At 47.8% G+C, this 19,551-nt stretch overlaps 1 protein-coding gene across 1 annotated transcript in view; it reads left to right on the top strand.

Moving 5' to 3' along the window:
- ADAMTSL3 (ADAMTS like 3) overlaps positions 1 to 19,551 on the top strand; it is a 200,124-nt gene that overhangs the window by 26,185 nt on the left and 154,388 nt on the right. Inside the window, exons 3-4 of the mRNA XM_055002297.1 lie at positions 9,598 to 9,725; positions 18,126 to 18,171. Coding sequence (XP_054858272.1) covers positions 9,598 to 9,725; positions 18,126 to 18,171 — 174 coding nt within the window. The remainder of the gene's footprint in view (positions 1 to 9,597; positions 9,726 to 18,125; positions 18,172 to 19,551) is intronic.

The raw sequence follows: 19,551 nt of genomic DNA, 5'->3' as shown, positions 1-19,551 counted from the left end.
TGTTCCACTAAGCAAGGAGAATCTTAAGTCACAAACTGTGACCTTCTGTTACAGATCAGCTAATGGACCATGCAAAAGATGATGGCCAGAGCTTTCTAGCGTTGGGTGTGTTGTCAAGCCCTGCTTCATTTGCCCTAACCACTGTCCTGCTTTCCTTGTGTAGATCGTGTCCTTGTGTCCAAAGTTAGTGCCGAATGGATGAAATATGAGCAAGAGATGTGGTGCGGAGTAGCCTAGGCCAGCACATTTCTCCCCCCTTCCTTTTGTCTCCCTCTCTCTGCCCATTCTCCCTCTGCTCTTTCATGACCAAAGAGAGGGGCTGCGTTCACATGCACTGGCATGGCCGAGAAGAAAGTGTAAGGGTGGGGAAGGCAGTTGGTGTTGTCCCCTTCCCTCCCACCTCTTGCCTGTCGGATGTTGCACATCCCCACTGCCTGTTGCTTATTTCCATAATAAACTGAGTGGCCTAGCCTGCAGTGTGCAAAGAGCCATGGCTGGTCTGTCCATGTATACCGTGTGTTGCTGGATATGCCCAGAAGGAGAATAGAAGACTTAACCCTGTGTTCTGTTTCATACTTCTGCTCAGGGGTCATTTCGTAGAAAAAGAGCAGCAGGAGCTCATTAGCATAACTCATTAGCATATACCACACCCCTTGATATCACCAGAAATGTGTCATTAGCATAACTGATTTGCATATGCCACGCCCCCTGACCTCACCTATCCTGGCTGTTTTGGACCCAATCCTGGTTATTCAGGGTCGAAATTGGGCCCAAAATGGCAAAAAGGGGCTGAAAATGGCTGAAAAGGGACCCAAAATGGTCAGATTTGGGCCACTGCTGAGCAGGAGAGCGATCCACCACCCATCAGAGGCCCGATCCTGGCTGTTTTGAGACCAATCCTAGCTGTTTTAGGCCCAATCCTGGCCATTTTGGGCCCAATATAGGCCAAAACAGGCCCCAAATGGCCAAAAACCAGGTGGGCGGGGCCACCTGACATGTGACCTCTTTGGAGAACTACCAGAATCGCGTTCCTGTGCGTTCCCCCTCAAAATGAGCCCTGCTACTGCTTACACTTATGTAATTATTACCTTAATTTGATTTAAATTTATTTAAAATATTCCTACTCTGCCCCTGTCTCTGTGAACTCAAGGAGCCTAGCAATCACAGGATGACACGAAGTTCCACCATGTTAGGGAGGACAAAATGATTGACTGTATCTTCCTTTACCTGTGCTGAAAACAGGCCCACAGTTTCTGAGGTGAGGCTTATTTATGTCTTTAATTTACCCCCTGCCTCCCAGCCATATGCTGAATTCTGCTTAGATGGTTTTCCGAAATAACAACAAACCCACACGTAAGCGTAATGGCACCGTTGTGCCAAAAAATGCTCCTAAGTATTTAATCATGTGACTATTAAAGGAAGGTTCTAGAAATGTGGTTCTACAGCCCAATTTAAAGAATTTGTTTAATAAGGAACATAAAATACTTGGAAGGACTTTAGAAAGCAAATAGAAAACATTTCTAGTGTTACCTGGTAGTACCAGTCCACAGACTAGTTCCAACCAATAGGATGTCGGTTTGTTTTCTGAAAGGATAATAGGATTCAGGTTGTCACATTTCTTTTAAATCCATGCCTCTGCTGGCTTCAGAAGTTCCCACCGGACCACATGCCACCAGGCAAGAGGCCAAGTCACACTGTTGTCTCGTGTCTTAGTTTCCTACTGGCTGGTTAAGAGAGTCATAACACCAGATCCAAAGCTTTTGTTTGGAAATTGAGTCGGGTCCTTGGTCCCTATAAAAGTACTGGCATATATAGGGCAAGGTGCTGTATAATGGCATCACCGTCGTTTTTATGCTGTGTTTTATTGAAACACGTGTGCTCTAAGTAACATAGTGGTTAAGTGGCTGGGATGCAAGTCAGCACTCTGTTGGTTCGAATCCCACTGCTGCCATAAGCTCAGCAGCTGGCCTTGGATAAACCACTCCTCTCAGCCCCAGCTGCCCAGCTGTATTGCGGGAGTAATAATAACACTGACTTTGTTCACCGCTCTGATTGGGGCACTAATCTGTCTAGAAGAGTGGAATTATAAGCACACTGTTGTTGTTATTATTTACAGTCTTGCACAAAATCATTCTTGATCCAGCCACACATACTATAAGTGCTAAGTGCTGCTTTTTTGCAGTATTTTATCAGTTAATAAAAATATGTTCTGGACATCCTTCAGAGGCAACTCTGCATCATCTGATCTGGTAATGCTTGTAGTCCAGCCAAGATGTGACCACAGCCTAAATAACGATGCCTCATAGGAGGAGGAGACAGCAGGCCAAAGAACTGGAAGTTGGGCAGAGGTGCCACATATCTTCAGATAGTTTCAGATGTGTAGCCATGTTGGTCTGTAGCAGAGGAGCAAGATTTGGGTTCAGTAGCACCTTAAAGATCAAGTAGATTTCTAGGGTATGAGCTTTTGAGAGTCAAAGCTCTGTGTACCTGTGAGGGTATCCGATGATGGGATCTTTGACTCTCGAAAGCTCACACCCTGGAGATCTAGTTGGTCTTTAAAGTGCTACTGGACCCAAATCTTGCTCATCTGCAGATGGATACTTTCAAGCAATGAAGCTGCTCTTTTGGGTGGGTGGTGCCACCCTGTCCAAAATAGGCCCACTCAGTATCCTGTAACTGATGATATTATCGACCTTGGTTTCAAATGGATTGCATTCAGGAGTTTCCATTGTTCGTTTCCAGTAACTGAGAAATGTCCACTTATTCATCAAACTCAGCTGAAAACAAGAAGCAGAACTAGGTGTCACCAGCATGCTGACTCTAACACTCCAAATCTCTGGACAACCCCTCCTGAGGGATTCACATAGATGCTAAATTAATTTGGGTAATTGTGAAATAAAATTAATCTACCCAATCCAGTTTTATTAGCTGATTTATTGTCCCAGCCATGCAATAATCCTAGTACTACCATGTCAATTCTTGTAGATAGGAGGGGAAACTTGACTTACAAGAACCCGGGGAATTATCAGAAAATTATAAAAAGAAATTGGACATTTTGCAATAGAAAAATTTATACGGACATCCTTTCTCGGAGTGAGCTTTTTGTTTCTTGTAAATCTGGCCAAGTGAACAAGCTGCCAAGAGTATTTTTAGTACCTTTATATGTTGGCTGTGGAAATCCTGGAAAATTTCTTTAGAAAATTGGATAAATTGGCCACGCATTTTCACAGTCTTTTATAATACAAAGAAATATTCAAAGGGGAAGGGGAGAAACACCCCCTGTACCTTATTTTATTTAATACTTGATGATGAAACTTTTTCGTTATAAATGTTTACATAGCTAATGGGTAGCTAATGTAACAAATTGTAATATACTGGAATGAAAATTTAGCTTGCTTGGTGGCTGGTGGATACTGGCAACTGAGGATCCCAATGAAGCAGTATTCCTTCCCCTTGATCCTAGAGGGCATGGAAACCTTCTGTCTTTTTAACCTTTGAATTGGTTAAAGATACAAACATGGCACATCAACCAGCCAAGAACTTAGCCATGCAGTACAGTCGGGCATATACTTTACTCTTCCAATGAATTATTATTGGTTTTTTTCATGCTGCATTGTGAGGAAATATATGGCAATGTGATTGGTAGAGGAATGCAAAGCGCTGGACCATCCCTTTCCACTTTGGTCTTCCCACGGCAACTAAAATGAAGCTTTGAGTCCAGTTCTACCCCTCCACCGTCTATCCTGATTTTGCAGATGGATCCTAGCCCCTCTCAGCAAGCAGTCTGAAAGCAGGTCAGGAAGGGTGGTGGAAGGGAGCTCAGTCTGTGCTCAGTAGGGAAGAGCCAAGCCAGAACCAGTGACTTTATAGAGCCAGATAGGATCCTCTTGGCTCCTTATATCACCTAATCACTTGTTGTGCTGAAAGGTGTAATACCACTCTCTGGCCACATGTGGCAATGGCGCTGAGAGGCAACAGCAGATCCCTCTGTTAGAAATAGTTATATTTCGTTTGGTAGCAGAGTTACCCAGCCAGAAGCGTTTTCTCCAATCTGCAGTAATTAATCCTCGGGCAATTAAATAGTAGAAAGCTAGAACTTACAGTTTATTGAGCTAGGTTCCATTCACAGCAATATCTTAGAGCCAGTCTCAAGCATTACTTGCCCTGTACCATGGCCGCCCTGTGCAGCATCGAGGCTGGATGTGGTTGTGTGGATGAGGCCTGCATGACAGTAGCTTTGAAAAATTATCCTTTTCCTATGGAGGCCATGAGGCAAGAAAAAAGAATCTCCCAAAGGAAACAGAGAGGAGGAGTCAGGAGGCCTTTCCACCATAGACAAAGAGAAGCAGTTTACTATCAAGAGGGTTACGTATATTCACAGAGTGACATGCAGTGCCCCCCAAAGGCCAAGGCATGTTGTTGCAACACCTTCTCTGTCAATCTACTGCGAGAGTGCAAAGAGTGAGGTTCCTAGGTTCTGCAACTGAAGTCCCCAGTTCAAGATTCTTGGTGCTTACATAGTGTTAGAGTCTCTTCTCTGTCCCATAAAGTCAGTACTCTTGTTCTCTGGGGCAGTTCAGGCATGAATGTACAGCATCGGATTGCTTAATTCTTGATGAGTTACAGGCACAAACTTACTACCATTGTTAAAGCATTACATTGTAAAGCATGGCTGTTCTATTTGTGACATTCACACATGATTGCCCACCTGACTTTGCAGCCATAAAATAGTGCACGATTGAGCATAATCATAAAGTGGTTAAAACTCTAGCAAAATCCTGTGCATATTTACTGAGAAGTGCGCCTCGCTCAGTGTCACGTCTTTCTCCTTCATCATTGGGCTTAAGGAATGGAAAGCTGAATGTTATTAAGAGCTCCCAAAACAATGCACAGTTGTTCAGCTATTAAATTGGGGGAGTAGATAAGAACGGATTCTTCTGAACATTATCTGGTTCCAAAAAATCTAATTTTCCTTAGGACGATCAAAGCCCTTGTCCGTGCCAACAAATCTGTCTTCGTAATCATTTGACTCAACCAGTACCCACAGTGTTGATTTAAACTCCAGCCTGTCCAAATCATTTGTCCCATGGGAAAAGAGTTAAAGGTAGTTTGAGCCGGCCTGGTAATTTACTAGCAAAATAATATTTGATTTACTAGCTGTCAGCTTTCATCAAATCTACGTATTATATTTGCCTATGCTGTGAAACCCAATTCAAATAAGGGGAAGAAATACCAGTGAAGTGGCATGACTTGTTCTGGGAAGAATCTGGAGGGTCACAGTTAGGAATTAAATCAATAAGTTACGAACATGCACCAAAGGGTAATATTTTGGTTTAAGACTCTGCTTGAGAGTCGCTTGCTAATTTTGCTTTTTTAAGGCTTTTACTGGTTTCGATTGGCATTTCCTGAACTTTAGATACCTTAGGGCATTTCTAGATGAAAACAGAAGGCATAGTCAAGCATGAGTCTCAATTAGAAAGGCGGACTATAAATAAAGTAAATAAATAAATTTAGAAGTATGTATTTTCTCTATCGCCTCCTGGTGCCTTGGGGCAGGAATCCTCCTAGCAAATGCTGAATGCCCTAGTTAATGTTATTTCATTGTACCTGACTCTTCCTGTTTACTCAAACAATGGCGATACTTCTAGAGGGTCCCTGCGCTTGATGACTGAACACACAATCAGACTCCCATTGTTAAAGCAGTGTTGTAAGGTATGACTGTTCAGTCTGTTGCAATGACGCACGCGGGTTGCGTCAGAGCCTCCTTTGGCCTGAATTCCTCTCTCTGGATGATATCATTTCCTGTATATTGTCAGAGAGGATGGATATCAATACATTCCCACTCTGATACGGTGTCTTTGTTCCTATGTACCCACCATCAACTGCTCTTGAGAATCACGAAGAAGTATGGTTAACTGTGGCTCAGTGGCAGTGTATCTGCCTTATGTGTGCAAGGTCCCAAGTTCTGTCCCCCTCTTTTTTCTCTTAATGAACATACTTAACATTCTTTTATTCAGAGCGCCTTTGTGGTTGTTCTCAGGAGAAAATTGGTACTTTAATACATATTTTGTTGGATCTCTCTTTTCGGTAGTATCAGAAATACGGTTTTAATGCACTACCTAGATAATTTTTCATCCTTGTCTTATCATAATGAGTTTTTTCTCCTTTTCTGTGATAGATCTCCAGATTTTACCTTTGTGGTTGTGAGATTTTTCCATCGGGTTAGTGTTGTGTCCAGATAATGTCACTTAACCAAGGGGTTTTGACTTTTAGTCAAGGAGCTTTAATCAAATTGAAGGAAAGGAAAGATTTGTTTGTCTATGAGATTTGTCCATTAAAATGGAGTTTGAATTTCCTACCACGAGATTGTACAGTCCAGTCGGTCAAAATGGACTAGGCTCTTTTAGGTGGGTTTGAGAGCTTAAGTGTCTCTACAGGGGTTTTAAAATCCACTTCCTTTGAATCACTCTTTTTCTCCTGTAAAAGAGAAATGAGAAATGTTTGAGAAATGCTTTGGTGTGGTGTGTGTTTATCTGTTCAGGAAATGCAAATCCAGAGTTTTCTTTGATGGAAGGTACCTCTCTGCCACTACTTAAAATATTTATATTTTGCCTTTCCATGTCGCTCAAGGCAGCCCTTTTTCTCCTACACGTACGTAATGTTGCACTCATGAAGCACCTCATTCAGTTCACTGTTTATGTGTCTGAAAGAATAGCGCTATGATCATGCTACGTATATCAAGCCAGGAAGGGCCAGAAACAGTTCAGTGGAAAATACCAATGGTGAGGTGTTCTTTATGTGCAGCTGTATCTCATGGCATCCACACAACCTAATCCAAGCCATGTAAAGTCCAGATCAGGTCTCTTTGTCAATGTATATCATATGGCAAAAATTAAGGTATCCAATGAAGTTTGCGGTGGCTGAGCTTCAGACCTCTGTGATGTGCGATGGAAAAATAGTTGTTGCTTATAAATGTAGTTTGCTGCTAATTGAATGATTAGCTGAGCCAGCACATGTGCACTTTTAGGATACTGAATTTGGAACCTTGAAGACTATGAAACGGTGCTTATAGATCCAGGAGCTCTGGTTTGCTGGAGTGGTGATGATGGGTATCTTTTCCTTCAAAGGAACATTTCCAGTTCAAGAACATCTGTCGAATCTGTTTTTTTAAAAGCATTTATATTCCACCTTCTCTCCTTAGACTCAAGGTCACCAACTAGAGTTGTCAACAACCTGGAGAAAAAAATGTCCCCTTTAATAGATATTTAATGTGCAGAAGTGGGAAGCTGAAGATTCTCATGGCATGGCAGTAAATAACATCGCTATGTAAATAACATTCTATTATACCTCTAATAATGGTGCAGGATGTTATTTTTCCTTTACCAATGCAACAAGTTGCAAGGCTCTAAAGAAGAAAATTAGTTAACAAAATAAAAACGCACCTGCAAGATCAAAACACAGATTAAAAAAAACAGAGGGATCCAAAACCAGTTGCCTGAATTAGCCAAATCTACCAAAGCAGCTTAGCCTTCACCATATTGCCCACTCAAACAGAATGGTCTCGAAGGCTTTCTTAAATGTATCCAATGACGGTGCCCTCCACACCCATAACTCTGGTAGGCCATTCCAGACTGGATCTCCGCCTTTGAGAGGTTATGATTTGTTGCTGTATGGATGCTCACAGTGCGATTTGGTGGTGCAAAGTGCTGTCAAGTCACAGCTGACTCATGGTGTTTTCAAGGCAAGAGAGGACCGGAGGTGGTTTGCTGTTGCCTATCTCTGTGTAGTGAGCCTGGACTGCTTTGGTGGTCTCTTATCGAAGTACTAACCAAGGCTGACCCTGCTTGGCTTCTGAGATCAGGCTAGCTATCCAGGTCTGGACCAGTGTGATTTACACCCGCTAACTCTAATAGCAAGATAGCTATGTGGTGTGGAGTGCAGCTTTTCTAGGCAGCAAGTGGGGCTAAGTATATATCAGTGGTGGGGAGGAGGAAGACCGACTGTCGTGATCAACTGTGTTCTTGGACACACCGGACAGAAATCTGTTTAAATCTCCCAGTGCAGAAGTTATAGTTGCTCTTGCTTGTTCCCTTCCCGGTCCTGTTGCCAACCCCGTACTCTGTATCTTCTTCTAAAGTCACAGGCAAAAATGAATCATTCCCACCGTGCCTTGGGCACTGGTTACATAGATGTAGAATGCAGATTGTGAGTTTAAAAAAAACCTTAAAAGCAGCTTTTAAGAAGGGGTGATAGAAACATTCCAGACAAGAGGTCATAGCCAAAGTGTTTAAACATGAGCTGCGACTTTGGGTGCCACCAATGTTTTCGTTAACACCACGTAACTTCCCTGCAGGAGCTGTCGCGGAAAAGCGGCAGAGGCTGGTAGTGATGCCAGATTCCTCCAGGTGTCCATGAAACTTTACGATTGGGAAGACAGTCTGCATCACCCTCTTGAGCAGAAGCGAGGCTTCGCTGCCAGGAACTGAGCACATGCTCTGCATGTATAATGCCCCATGTTCAGGGCCCATCTCGGAGTGAAAATGCTCGTTACTAAGTACCTAGGGACACTCAAGTGAAACTCATTTCACATGTCCCCCCTCCAACTTTCCATGCACTTGCTTGCACAGCCACACTTCAATTGGAAAAGGGTTGCCATAAAATTATGCATGGATTGGTGAACATGGAGGCAGAGAATCCATAACAGGAGAACTCGGGGGCATCCAGTGCAGTCGATAGGTGACAGATTCAAGAGGAATCACTTTTACAGTCGAAAAGTAATGATATTGTGGAACTCAGTAGATGCAGTGCTGAGCCACAAGCGTAGGTAGTTTTAAAGGGGATTAGAGTGAGATACGGAGGAGAGCTCTGTTGATGGCTACTAAGCATGGTGACTAAAGGGATCCTTCATTTCCAGAGGCAGTCAACTTGCGAATACAAGTGTTGGGAGGCAACGTGAGGGCGGGGGAGGCCTTGGCTTTTGTGTCTTGCTTTTGTTGGCCCTTCAGGGCAATTGACTGGCCATTGTGTGAAGCAGAATGCTGGACTAGCTGGACGGCTGATCTGATCCGTCCGTTCACTTCTTAAGTTCTTCTATCTGCCTGAGATTCTGGCGAGTCCTTTTGACACATCATTGCCTGACTTTGTATAAGGCAGTTTCATCTGCTTTCGTTGACCCCCCCCCCTTTACAGCATCCGGGAGCACAGTCCACATTTTCCAAGCTCTGCCCTTCATTGAGGTTAGAAAACCAAAGGTGATGAATACAAGTGGGTGGAGCCTCTTCCACCTCTTCCTTATAGATTTCTTTCCTGCGCAGGAAACAACAAACCTGTGGACAGACCTAGAGAGGACTTACAAAAAGAGGAGGGGGAAGAGTTTGGTTCAAAACATCTCTTCCCTTTGAAAAAGAGTAAAGAAGTTCTCTCATTCCCCCTCCCGCCCCCGGCTGCCATGATTTACTTTGGAACAGGCATCTCTGTTTGTTATTACTACCAGACTAGAGAATCTCCCCAGGGTGAATCATAACCATTTACAGGATTTTAAAACTATGCAGTGTTTCTGGGCTACTGGCTTACTGTTCTTTTCTGTCATGTTTCCAGACCTCAAGAATTACGCAGTCCGATGAAGATAAAAAAGGTGGCTGGGATGCTTGGGGAGCTTGGAGCGATTGCTCCCGTACGTGCGGAGGAGGTGCATCCTACTCTCTAAGGAGATGTTTAAACGGCAGGTTGGTCATTTGTATGGTATATGAAAAAGTCCTTGAATGATACGGGATTATGCAAGCTGAATGTCTCTGCTTTATTTAAAACCTTTCTATGTTACTTTCCCGCCTAATGAAGGGCCCTCCAGGCAGCAAATAATTAAAAAGACATTAAAATCAACTTTTAAAAATAATACATTCATATATTTAAAAAAAACAGCAATTAAAGACAAAGAAGGAAGGTCAGTTAAGGAATGCTAGAAGATACAGAGAAGTCTTCACCCACTGGTGGAAGACAGTAATAGGACAGATAAATATCTCTGGGGAGGGAATTCCATAATTTTGGTGCCATGACTGAGAGCCAAGCTACAAGAGACGAATTACACGAAGAGAAGCACGTGAAGGGAGTCGCAGTGTTAGCCGGGAAGCTGAGTTTTAAAAGAGATCGGAAGGCTTTGTCAATTTCTCCTCTCTACAGAGCCAGGGAGATGGCTGCTTAGAGGGTTTGTTAATTTCCTCTTTGCCTCCCAAAGGCTCTGTTGGTTTCACCTCCCCTTCTAAGAGGCAAAGAGGAAATAAACAAACCTGAGCAGCCATATTTGCAGGCTCTTTAGAGAGGGAAATTGACAAAGCCTTCCGATCTCTTTTAAAACTCACCTTCCCGGCTAACATTGCAACTCCCTTCACGTGCTCCACCTCTTGTAATTCGTCTCTCGTAGCTTGGCTCTGAGAAGACCCTTTTTGGCTTCAGGTGCCAGGGGTGCTTGAAACAGGGTCTCTGGAGGTGTAATTATTGGACAGGTTCATATAGAAGCCGGGCATTCTTTAAGGTATGCAGGTCCCAGGCAATTTAAGGTCAATCGCAGAAGCCAATTAAGAGCCAGGGTAGTTGGAATGTTGCTGGAATTATATGTTCATCTTCGTTCTTCTGTGCCTCCACACATGGGGACTGCGCAGGCGCAGGCCAGCCGCCGGAGAATTTTCTAGAGCTTCCATGGCTCCGAAGGGGCCGTTTGTCGCGCGCCTCAGCGACCGTTTTCCCGCCCAAACGGTCACGTGATCCTCCAGCGACCAACGGCCCCTTCCCTCAGTTCTCTTCTTGCCGCCGCTTGGAGAGAACGTGAGCTTCGTTGCTCTGTGCTTTTGTGCTTCGTGCTTTATTCTGACTGATTGCTTGGCTTTTGACTTCGGACTTCGTGACCTCGACTATTCTTCGGATCTCGTTTGGACTTTGTTGTGGACTCGGTAATTTGACTCGGACTGTTTTTGACCTTCCTTTCGCGTGCCCCTGAAGATGGCCTCAAAGGCTCTCTTCAAGCATTGCCTCCAATGCCACACTAAAATGGCCAAGACCGATGGCCATGAACTGTGCCTGTTCTGTTTGGGGGAGACCCATAATGTAACGGCCTGTAAGATTTGCCAGGGCTTCACCAGCAAGGCCCGACAGGAACGCAAGGCCCGTCTTAACTCCTCCCTGTGGCAGAAGGTCATGTCCGGAGGCGCCCCGTTGCCCTCCTCCAAGGCCGGCCCTAGCCCCTCTGCCGAACGGCATTCCAGAGCTGGCTCAGTGGCCTCCGCGAGGTCGGGGTCGAAACCGCTTCCCCCGAGTGCCTCGGCGTCGAGAGCGGCCTCTCCAGCGCAGGGACCGGTGCGGCCGCCCCGTAGCGCATCTTCCACCAGGTCGGATCCGAGACCGACATCGGAACCGAGGATCCGTCTACCGAGTCCCCGATCGGAACCGACGACCGGGTCGATTCCGGTAAAACCTAAGAGACCGAGGCCGAGGTCCCCTTCGAAGGCGAGGAGCGCGTCGGTTCCGAGGTCTTCTTCGGAACCGGCGAAGAAGAAGAAGAAGACCAAACATCACCGGTCGCCGCATCCCGCTCCCCAGGAAGAGGTCATCGTGCTTCCTCACACGCCTTCCCCTCATCTGGATTCCCCGGAGCCAGAAGACATCTCCGTGCCGGTGCCGGATCCGATGGCCTTCGAGACGGTGCCCGCAGAATTCTCTTCGGGACCGGAGCCGAGCCCGCGCCGTCGGATCCGAACATCGCCTGCTCTTCGGTCGCCGAGGCTGGAACCGAGCCCGTCTCCTCGTCGGAGCCGTCCTTCCCCTGCCCGTCCATCTTCACCAGCTGCCGGTCGTGAGCGACGTCGGTCTGGGGACAGTGTCCGATCGGCCCGGTCCACTGCGTCCCGACATCGACAGGCCTCCTACCTCCCCTCGCCATACCATTGCCAGTGGGAAGGGGCACCTGCGGGTTTCTCCGTGTCGGAACCGAGGCCTTCGACATCGAGGTCGACGTGGGCTCCCCCTCCGCACCAGGTTCCGGAATCCCAGCTCGGTTCCGATGAGGAGGATGTGGAGAGCTTTGGCGGCTACCAGTCGGAGTCCTGGTCCGAACCATCGCCAGCTGAGGAGCTGGTACCATCTGCGGACTCGCCATTCGAGGACCTCCGCATCTACGCCGACCAGATGGCAAGGATGGCCAAGGCTCTCGAGATGGACATCTCCTCGGCAGTTCCCCAGACCAAGGACAAGCTCCTCAAACGCATTTACGGAGACAACCCGGCATACGTTGGCTTCCCCATGCTCGAGGGTCTTGAGGAAATCGTGGAGAAGGTATGGCAGGTGCCCTGCGATCAACCTCCAACATCCAAGAGGATTGAGCAGCTCTACAAGATCAAGCAGGGTACCTGGCCGGCGCTGGTGAAACACCCTCCACCTTCCTCCTTGGTCACAGAGGAGTTCAACCCCAGGCGATCGGGTCACTCCTCGGTACCTGCCGATAAGGAGGGCAAGAAACTGGATGCCATGGGCAGGCGCCAGTACATTGTTTCTTCCCTGGGTCTGAGGATTGCCAACTATCAGACCATCATGGCAGGGTACCAGCTGTACCTCTGGGAGAAGTTGGCATCCTATACACGAGACCTCCCTCCTGAGCAGAAGGCTGTGGTGTCCCTGCTGCAGACAGAGGCTGTGAGGCTGTCTAAGCAGCAGATGAACGCTGGAAGCCACGCTGCTGACACTGCTGCTAGAGGGATGGCTTCGGCGGTGGTCCTCAGGCGCCACTCCTGGTTGCGGTCTACGGCCCTGTCCCAAGAGGTGCGTTCCAGAGTGGAGAGCATGCCATTTGAGGGGGACTCGCTCTTTTCCAAAGCGACCGACGAGACCCTGAAGAAAAAGAAGGAGGACCGGCAGACGGCGCGGTCTTTGGGTCTGGCTCCAACGGACAAGCCCTCCTCCAGGTCACGGTACGCTCCCCGATCTGGCCCTTACCATTACCAGGGCAGATACCATCAACAGCGGCCGGGCTACCAGCAGTATCCTGCCTACCAACAGCGGCCCTACCCTCCCGCACAACAGCAGAGGAGGCGTCGGCCCTTCAAGCCTCGTCCGGCACAACAACCGGCCCAGCAGAAGGATCAGCAGGGCACCGGGAGGCAGTACTGACGGGTCACGCCAGCCGTATCCCCGAACTTTTCGGACAGACTTAGTCCACTCCTCTCTGAGTGGGAGTCAATAACATCTGACTCATGGGTCTTAACTATTGTTGAACTGGGATACGGGCTGGAGTTCGTTGAGCTGCCTAGATGCAGTTCACCCCTGACAGCTGTCAATAACACTATGGCCGAGCTGGATGCGGAGATCGTGTCGCTCTTGGCCAAGGGTGCTGTGGAAGAATTGCCCTATGAAGACTCTGTAAAGGGATTCTTCTCTAGGTTCTTCCTGGTCCCTAAGAAGGATGGGGGCTTACGTCCCATCTTAGATCTGAGGGGCCTTAATGCCTTCCTCAAGGTGACCAAATTCAAAATGGTAACGTTGGCGGCTGTGATCGCCTTGCTAAAACAGGGGGATTGGTTTGCGGTTCTTGACTTAAAAGACGCATACTTTCACGTGGGCATACGGAAGGAGCACAGGAAGTACCTGAGCTTTGTTTACCGGCAACGGGTTTTCCGGTATAAGGTGCTCCCCTTTGGCCTGTCCACTGCCCCACGAGTGTTCACTAAATGTGTGGCCCCTGTGGTTTCCTTCCTACGGGAAGAAGGCTGTACCATCTTTCCGTACCTCGATGACTGGCTCATCGTGGCTGAATCAGAGTCTAGGCTGGTGCAGGACATTGGCTTGGTACTTAGCACTTGCCAACGCCTGGGGCTCCTGGTGAACTTAGGGAAATCCAAACTGGTGCCCGCCTGCAAGGTGTCCTACATTGGTGCACTGTTAGACTCTGTGGAGGGTAAGGCCCTGCTCCCCTTGGAGAGGGCTCGGTCCCTAAGGGGTCTAGTGTCCATGTTTAAAAGGAACCGGTTCCAGTCTGTGCGTACTATCCAGTGCTTACTAGGGCATATGGCAGCGGCCACCTCTGTGGTGCCTTTCGCTAGGCTGCGTATGCGCCCTCTACAGAACTGGTTTGTGCGGAGGTATGATGCTCTACTGCACCCTCCGTCCCTCAAATTCTCTATCCCGAGGGTCATCCTCTCCTCCTTGGACTGGTGGCTGTCTGATGACAACTTGTTTAGAGGGACCCCTTTCGGGTATCAACACCATGACATCACGGTTACCACTGATGCCTCTCTGTTGGGATGGGGGGCTTACTGTGGTGATGTGTCGGTGCAAGATGTCTGGTCTGACAGGGAAAAGACCCTCCATATCAATGTGCTTGAACTAAGGGCCATTCGTTTCGCACTTGTGTCTCTTACAGCACTGCTGAGAAATCGTCAGGTCTTGGTGCAGACGGACAACACGACTGCCATGTACTACGTGAATCAGCAGGGGGGCACAGTGTCCATGGCCCTGTGCCGGGAAGCCACACTCACTTGGCAGTGGGCTATCAAGAACGGCGTGTCGCTCCGTGCTATACACGTGGCTGGGTCGGACAATGCCCGGGCAGATGCCCTCAGCAGGGTCCCTTTACTGGAACACGAGTGGGAACTGAACGTAGAGTGCGTTGGGCCGATCTTCCAGATGTGGGGTCATCCAGTGATAGATGTGTTCGCCACTGCGGCGACCACCAAGGCCCACATGTTCTGTTCCAGGGCAGGGAGCGACCCCCTCTCTATTGGGGATGCCTTCCAGTTTACGTGGACGCAGGGCTTGCACTACATGTTTCCTCCGTTCCCCTTGATTCCCAGGGTCCTGTGCAAGATAGAGGAGGACGGGACGGACTGCATTCTAGTGGCCCCCTTCTGGCCACGGCAGGTTTGGTTCCCGAAGCTCCTGCGGATGTCCCAACGGACGTATGTGAGTCTGCCCCCTCGGCAAGACCTTCTCCTAAACGGGAGCCTGGTCCACCACGATCCAAGGAGGCTGCATCTAACGGCTTGGCGGATCGTTCCTCCCCGATAGGCTTTACTGACGAGGTACAGAGGGTCCTCCTGAATGCTCGTCGGCCATCCACTAGGCGCGCTTATGCGGCCAAGTGGCGCAGGTTTGAGCTCTGGGCACTTGCCAGAGGGGTGGTGCCTGACAGCAGTCCCTTGGGGGTGGTGTTCGAGTATTTGTGCCACTTGCGTGGCCTGGGCTTGAAGGCTTCCTCCCTCAAGGTCCACCTGGCAGCGATATCAGCTGCTCACACCCGAGTTGAGGGTGCTACGGTGTTTTCTCACCCACAATCCCGCCAGTTCCTTAAGGGCATGTACAACCTTTACCCACCTGTGTCAGCGCCAGTGCCTCAGTGGTCGCTGTCCTTGGTGCTCTCACGTCTCATGTTGCCTCCATTTGAACCGATGGCTACATGCCCCTTGGATATGCTATCCTACAAGGTAGCATTCTTGGTGGCCGTCACATCGGCCAGAAGGGTCAGTGAGCTGTCTGCACTGCGGTCTGACCCTCCCTTTCTTGTGTTTCATCCCAACAAGGTGGTCCTGCGTCCCTGCCTTGGGTTCCTGCCCAAGGTGGTGTCCGCCTTCCACCTCTCGCAGGATATCTCACTGCCTGCTTTCTTTCCTCAACCCTCCTCTAAGGGGGAAAAGGCCCTCCATACCCTAGACTTGAAGAGGGCCCTAGCCTATTACCTGGATAGGACGAAGGGATTCCGCTCCAGTCCTCACCTGTTTGTATGTTTTGGGGCCAAGGACAAGGGTAACAGGGCTTCCTCACAGACCCTGTCTAGGTGGATTGTGACGGCCATTAGCAAGGCCTATTCCCTAGCAGGGGTGGCTTGCCCGCTTCATGTCAGAGCCCACTCCACGCGGTCCCAAGCATCCTCTTCGGCACTCCTCAGGGGGGTGCCCCTGGTTAACATTTGTAAAGCAGCCACATGGTCCTCTGCAGACACCTTTGTCAGGCATTACGCCGTTGATGTCAATGCGGAGCAGGATGTATCTGTGGCCAAGGCTGTCTTACACTCCCTTTTTTCCTGAGGGAGTTTTTTGATATGGCTTTCTTGGCGTACCTGTTGGGTACCCTTGAGTGAAAGTGTGTATATATGTACCTGGGGGTGTGTATATGTAAATATTGAATATTTATGTGTCCTTACACAGTTTTTTTTACATAGATGTATATATGCATATCTATTTATTGTTGTTCTTGTTTGTTCAATAAAATTGTGTTGGACTTCACCCCCGCCTTCCTTATTGTGTGAAGCTTGGTACACTCCCATGTGTGGAGGCACAGAAGAACGAAGATGAAAACAGGGTTAACATACCTGTAACTTATGTTCATCGAGTTCTTCTGTGCTGACACACAACCCTCCCTCCTACCCCGCTGTGAACTCCAATGCACAATACTGTGATGGCTGTAACGGATATTGGTGTTTTTAAGGTGTTACGGCTGAAGTGTGTTGGTCAAGCGGCGGCAAGGGAAGAACTGAGGGAAGGGGCCGTTGGTCGCTGGAGGATCACGTGACCGTTTGGGCGGGAAAACGGTCGCTGAGGCGCGCGACAAACGGCCCCTTCGGAGCCATGGAAGCTCTAGAAAATTCTCCGGCGGCTGGCCTGCGCCTGCGCAGTCCCCATGTGTGTCAGCACAGAAGAACTCGATGAACATAAGTTACAGGTATGTTAACCCTGTTCTCTCCATGATCCATTCCAGACAGCACTCCTGTTGCAGGATTCCGTATCTACTGTAATCTCCAGACACTGAGTCTCTCTACATGTTACTAAGTACCTGGGCATGCTCAAGTGCAGGATTATATGTGTAGTCCCCAGTTCATGTGCAGGCTGTTCTTGCTCAAAGCACGTGAATGCTGATTTCATGGGAGCTCCCTTTGTGTAATCGCACCTGGAAGTAATTCTGGAAGGCAAAACACCAATTCTGCTCTGTTTTTGCTGTGAGAACAAGTACTGTAGGCTCCTTTGACTTGCCAGTTTGCATTTCTTTAAGGTGTGAGAAAGTGTCAAGATCTGCATTTCAATGAATGGATGTGGGAGGTGGGGGAAACTGGGATGCTTTTAGCAGATGAAGAGGAACTGATATCAAATACATGACGCAGAGCAAATTGAAGTGTGACTGTATGATTGAGTGCATGGAAAGTTGGAGGAGGGACACATGAAATGAGGTTCACTTGGGCGTCCCTGGGTGCTTAGTAACGTGTAGAGAGATTTACTGTTCAAGGGCAGTATGCAAAATGGCTTGTCCAGATAGGAAGGAATGGAATATTACTTTCTTAACAGCAGCCTGAATGCTGGATTTATTATATATTTTATTTATATACCACTTTTCCCTCAGTGGGGACCCAAAACATCTTACCATAAAGGGAAAAAGTTCAGCAAAAACAGACAGGGCGGAGAAGGCTTCTGAGCAGGTCTTTTCCTTCCCTTGGAGCCAATCTTACATGTAGTTCTGATCTCTGACAAGCTAAGGGCCAAAGGACAAGAAATCTGGCGAGTACCTTTGGGCACGCCCAGGTCTTTAATACCTGTGTACAGAGCAGAGGAGATGTTTTCAGCTTGTTCTAAACCAGCTAGCTGGCAGGTTTTCAGCTTGTTTTCAGCTTGTTCTAAACCAGCTAGCTGGCAGGTTCTTCTCTAATTCCTCCCCAGAGAAGTACCTCTGGGCATGCCCAAACTGCAATTCCCTGTGAACAAAACGGGGGAGAACAAATTTTGCTGTTGCTAGCTAACCAGCGAGCAGGAACTTCTCCAATTCTTCTCTTTTCAGGGGGGCTTGGTTTGGTTTAGAGAACTGCGTTAGTCACCATGTAAATCATTTTCTCAGAACTGCTGCTGGTAAACTCTGTGGCTTTTTGTGCACGATATTCAGAACTATCTCGCTAGGTTGGAATATTCGCATGGATATCAGCCCAACAGGAAAAAACGTACTGCTTCCTCAGACATCCAAGCTAACCTATTCACCTTCCAAATGGCATTGAATCTGAGAAGCAGTCATACGGTATCCAATATTTGAGAGGATAATTTATGGGAAAGGATAGTATTTTAATGTTACTTCTACTTAGTCATTGCATTCAGACCTTGTCTTTTTTCCAGGAACTGTGAAGGCAGGAATATCCGATATAAAACCTGCAGCAATAATGTAAGTCTGATGGACCATTTTACTATTCTTGTTTTCTCCAAATCAAGTGACATCCCGCTGGCTTTTGTGAAAACCAAGGGAAAACCTTGGAAGTTTCTTTTCGCCTAGCAACGGCGTTGAGTTTTTCAAGCTAAACACTTGTGTGCCATGAACCTAAATTAGTACACTGTACTTTCCTGACCCTCTTCAAATACAGGGCCAGTGCTTTAGCAGCAGTGTTTTCAAGGGAAGAGCGCATGTGCTCAAGTCGCTCAATGGCTACATGCGCCTCCTAGGAAATAGGGTTGCTAACTGCAGCTTGTGAAATGCCTGGAAATTGGGGAGTGGTGCCTGAGGAGGGCAGGGATAAGAGAGGGAACCAGGGCTTTTTTTCAGAGGGAACATGGGGGAATGGAGTTCCGGAACCTCTTGAAAATGGTCACATGGCTGGTGGCCCCGCCCTCTGATCTCCAGACTGAGGGGAGCTTAGATTGCCCTCCGTGCTGCTGAACGGCACGGAGGGCAATCTAAACTCCCCTCTGTCTGGAGATCAGGGGGCGGGGCCACCAGCCATGTGACCATTTTCTCTGAGGGCAACCTACTGAGTTCCACCACCTCTTTTCCCAGAAAAAAAGCCCTGAAGGGAACTTAACGGGGATGTGATATCTCGTCCCAGGACACTTCACCATGTGATATCATATCCTGGTCAAAATTCAGCTACCCCACAGAATCCAAATTTTAAATTGAAATTTTCTGCCTCCTATCATGCCCATGCCCAGACCTTTTCTCCCACTTTGCATCGCTTGTAGCCTTTTGGCATGTGTATGTTCTGTAGATCATATTAACCTTTCGATCCTGAATGTTTGTGCTGGTAGATCTGGCTGCTCTCCAGTTATGTTCTGCTCAACCTGAAAAAACCTCTTCAGATTTTCCTGAAATCTGAAGTGACCCTTTAGTCCTCTCACATAAGAAAGCTTAATTATATCTAAACAGATAAATAAATATGTTTATCTTCTGAAAGATGCCTCTAAGACTTGGAAGGTTTAACATGATGGTACTGTTACGTTAAGTAATTGAAAGGAAAGGGGTGGGGTTCCAGGGTGTTCACACATTCTCTTCCTTCCTCCTTTAGAGTCTCTCTACATGAGACGCCTCGGCACATGTTTGTCAAATGTAGAGGGACACAGTATTAGCCGGGAAGCGTAGTTTAAAAAGACAGAGCCAGAGGAGATCGCTCCACTGAGGGTTTGTTAATTTCATTTTTACCTCCCTGCTCTCTCAGTTTCACCTCTCCAGTATAAAACTGTGTGGGATCGCAACCAGAGGATAGCAAGTGTATAGCGCCAGCGTATAGCGAAGCCCGTGCCCTGCCACCAGCTCTGCCTTTTTAAACTACCCTTC

The sequence above is a fragment of the Eublepharis macularius genome, chromosome 18 (assembly GCF_028583425.1).
Source record: "Eublepharis macularius isolate TG4126 chromosome 18, MPM_Emac_v1.0, whole genome shotgun sequence".
NCBI classification, from domain to species: Eukaryota; Metazoa; Chordata; class Lepidosauria; order Squamata; family Eublepharidae; genus Eublepharis; species Eublepharis macularius.
Note: the sequence above shows the minus strand (reverse complement) of the source record. Positions and strands in the feature narration are given on the sequence as shown.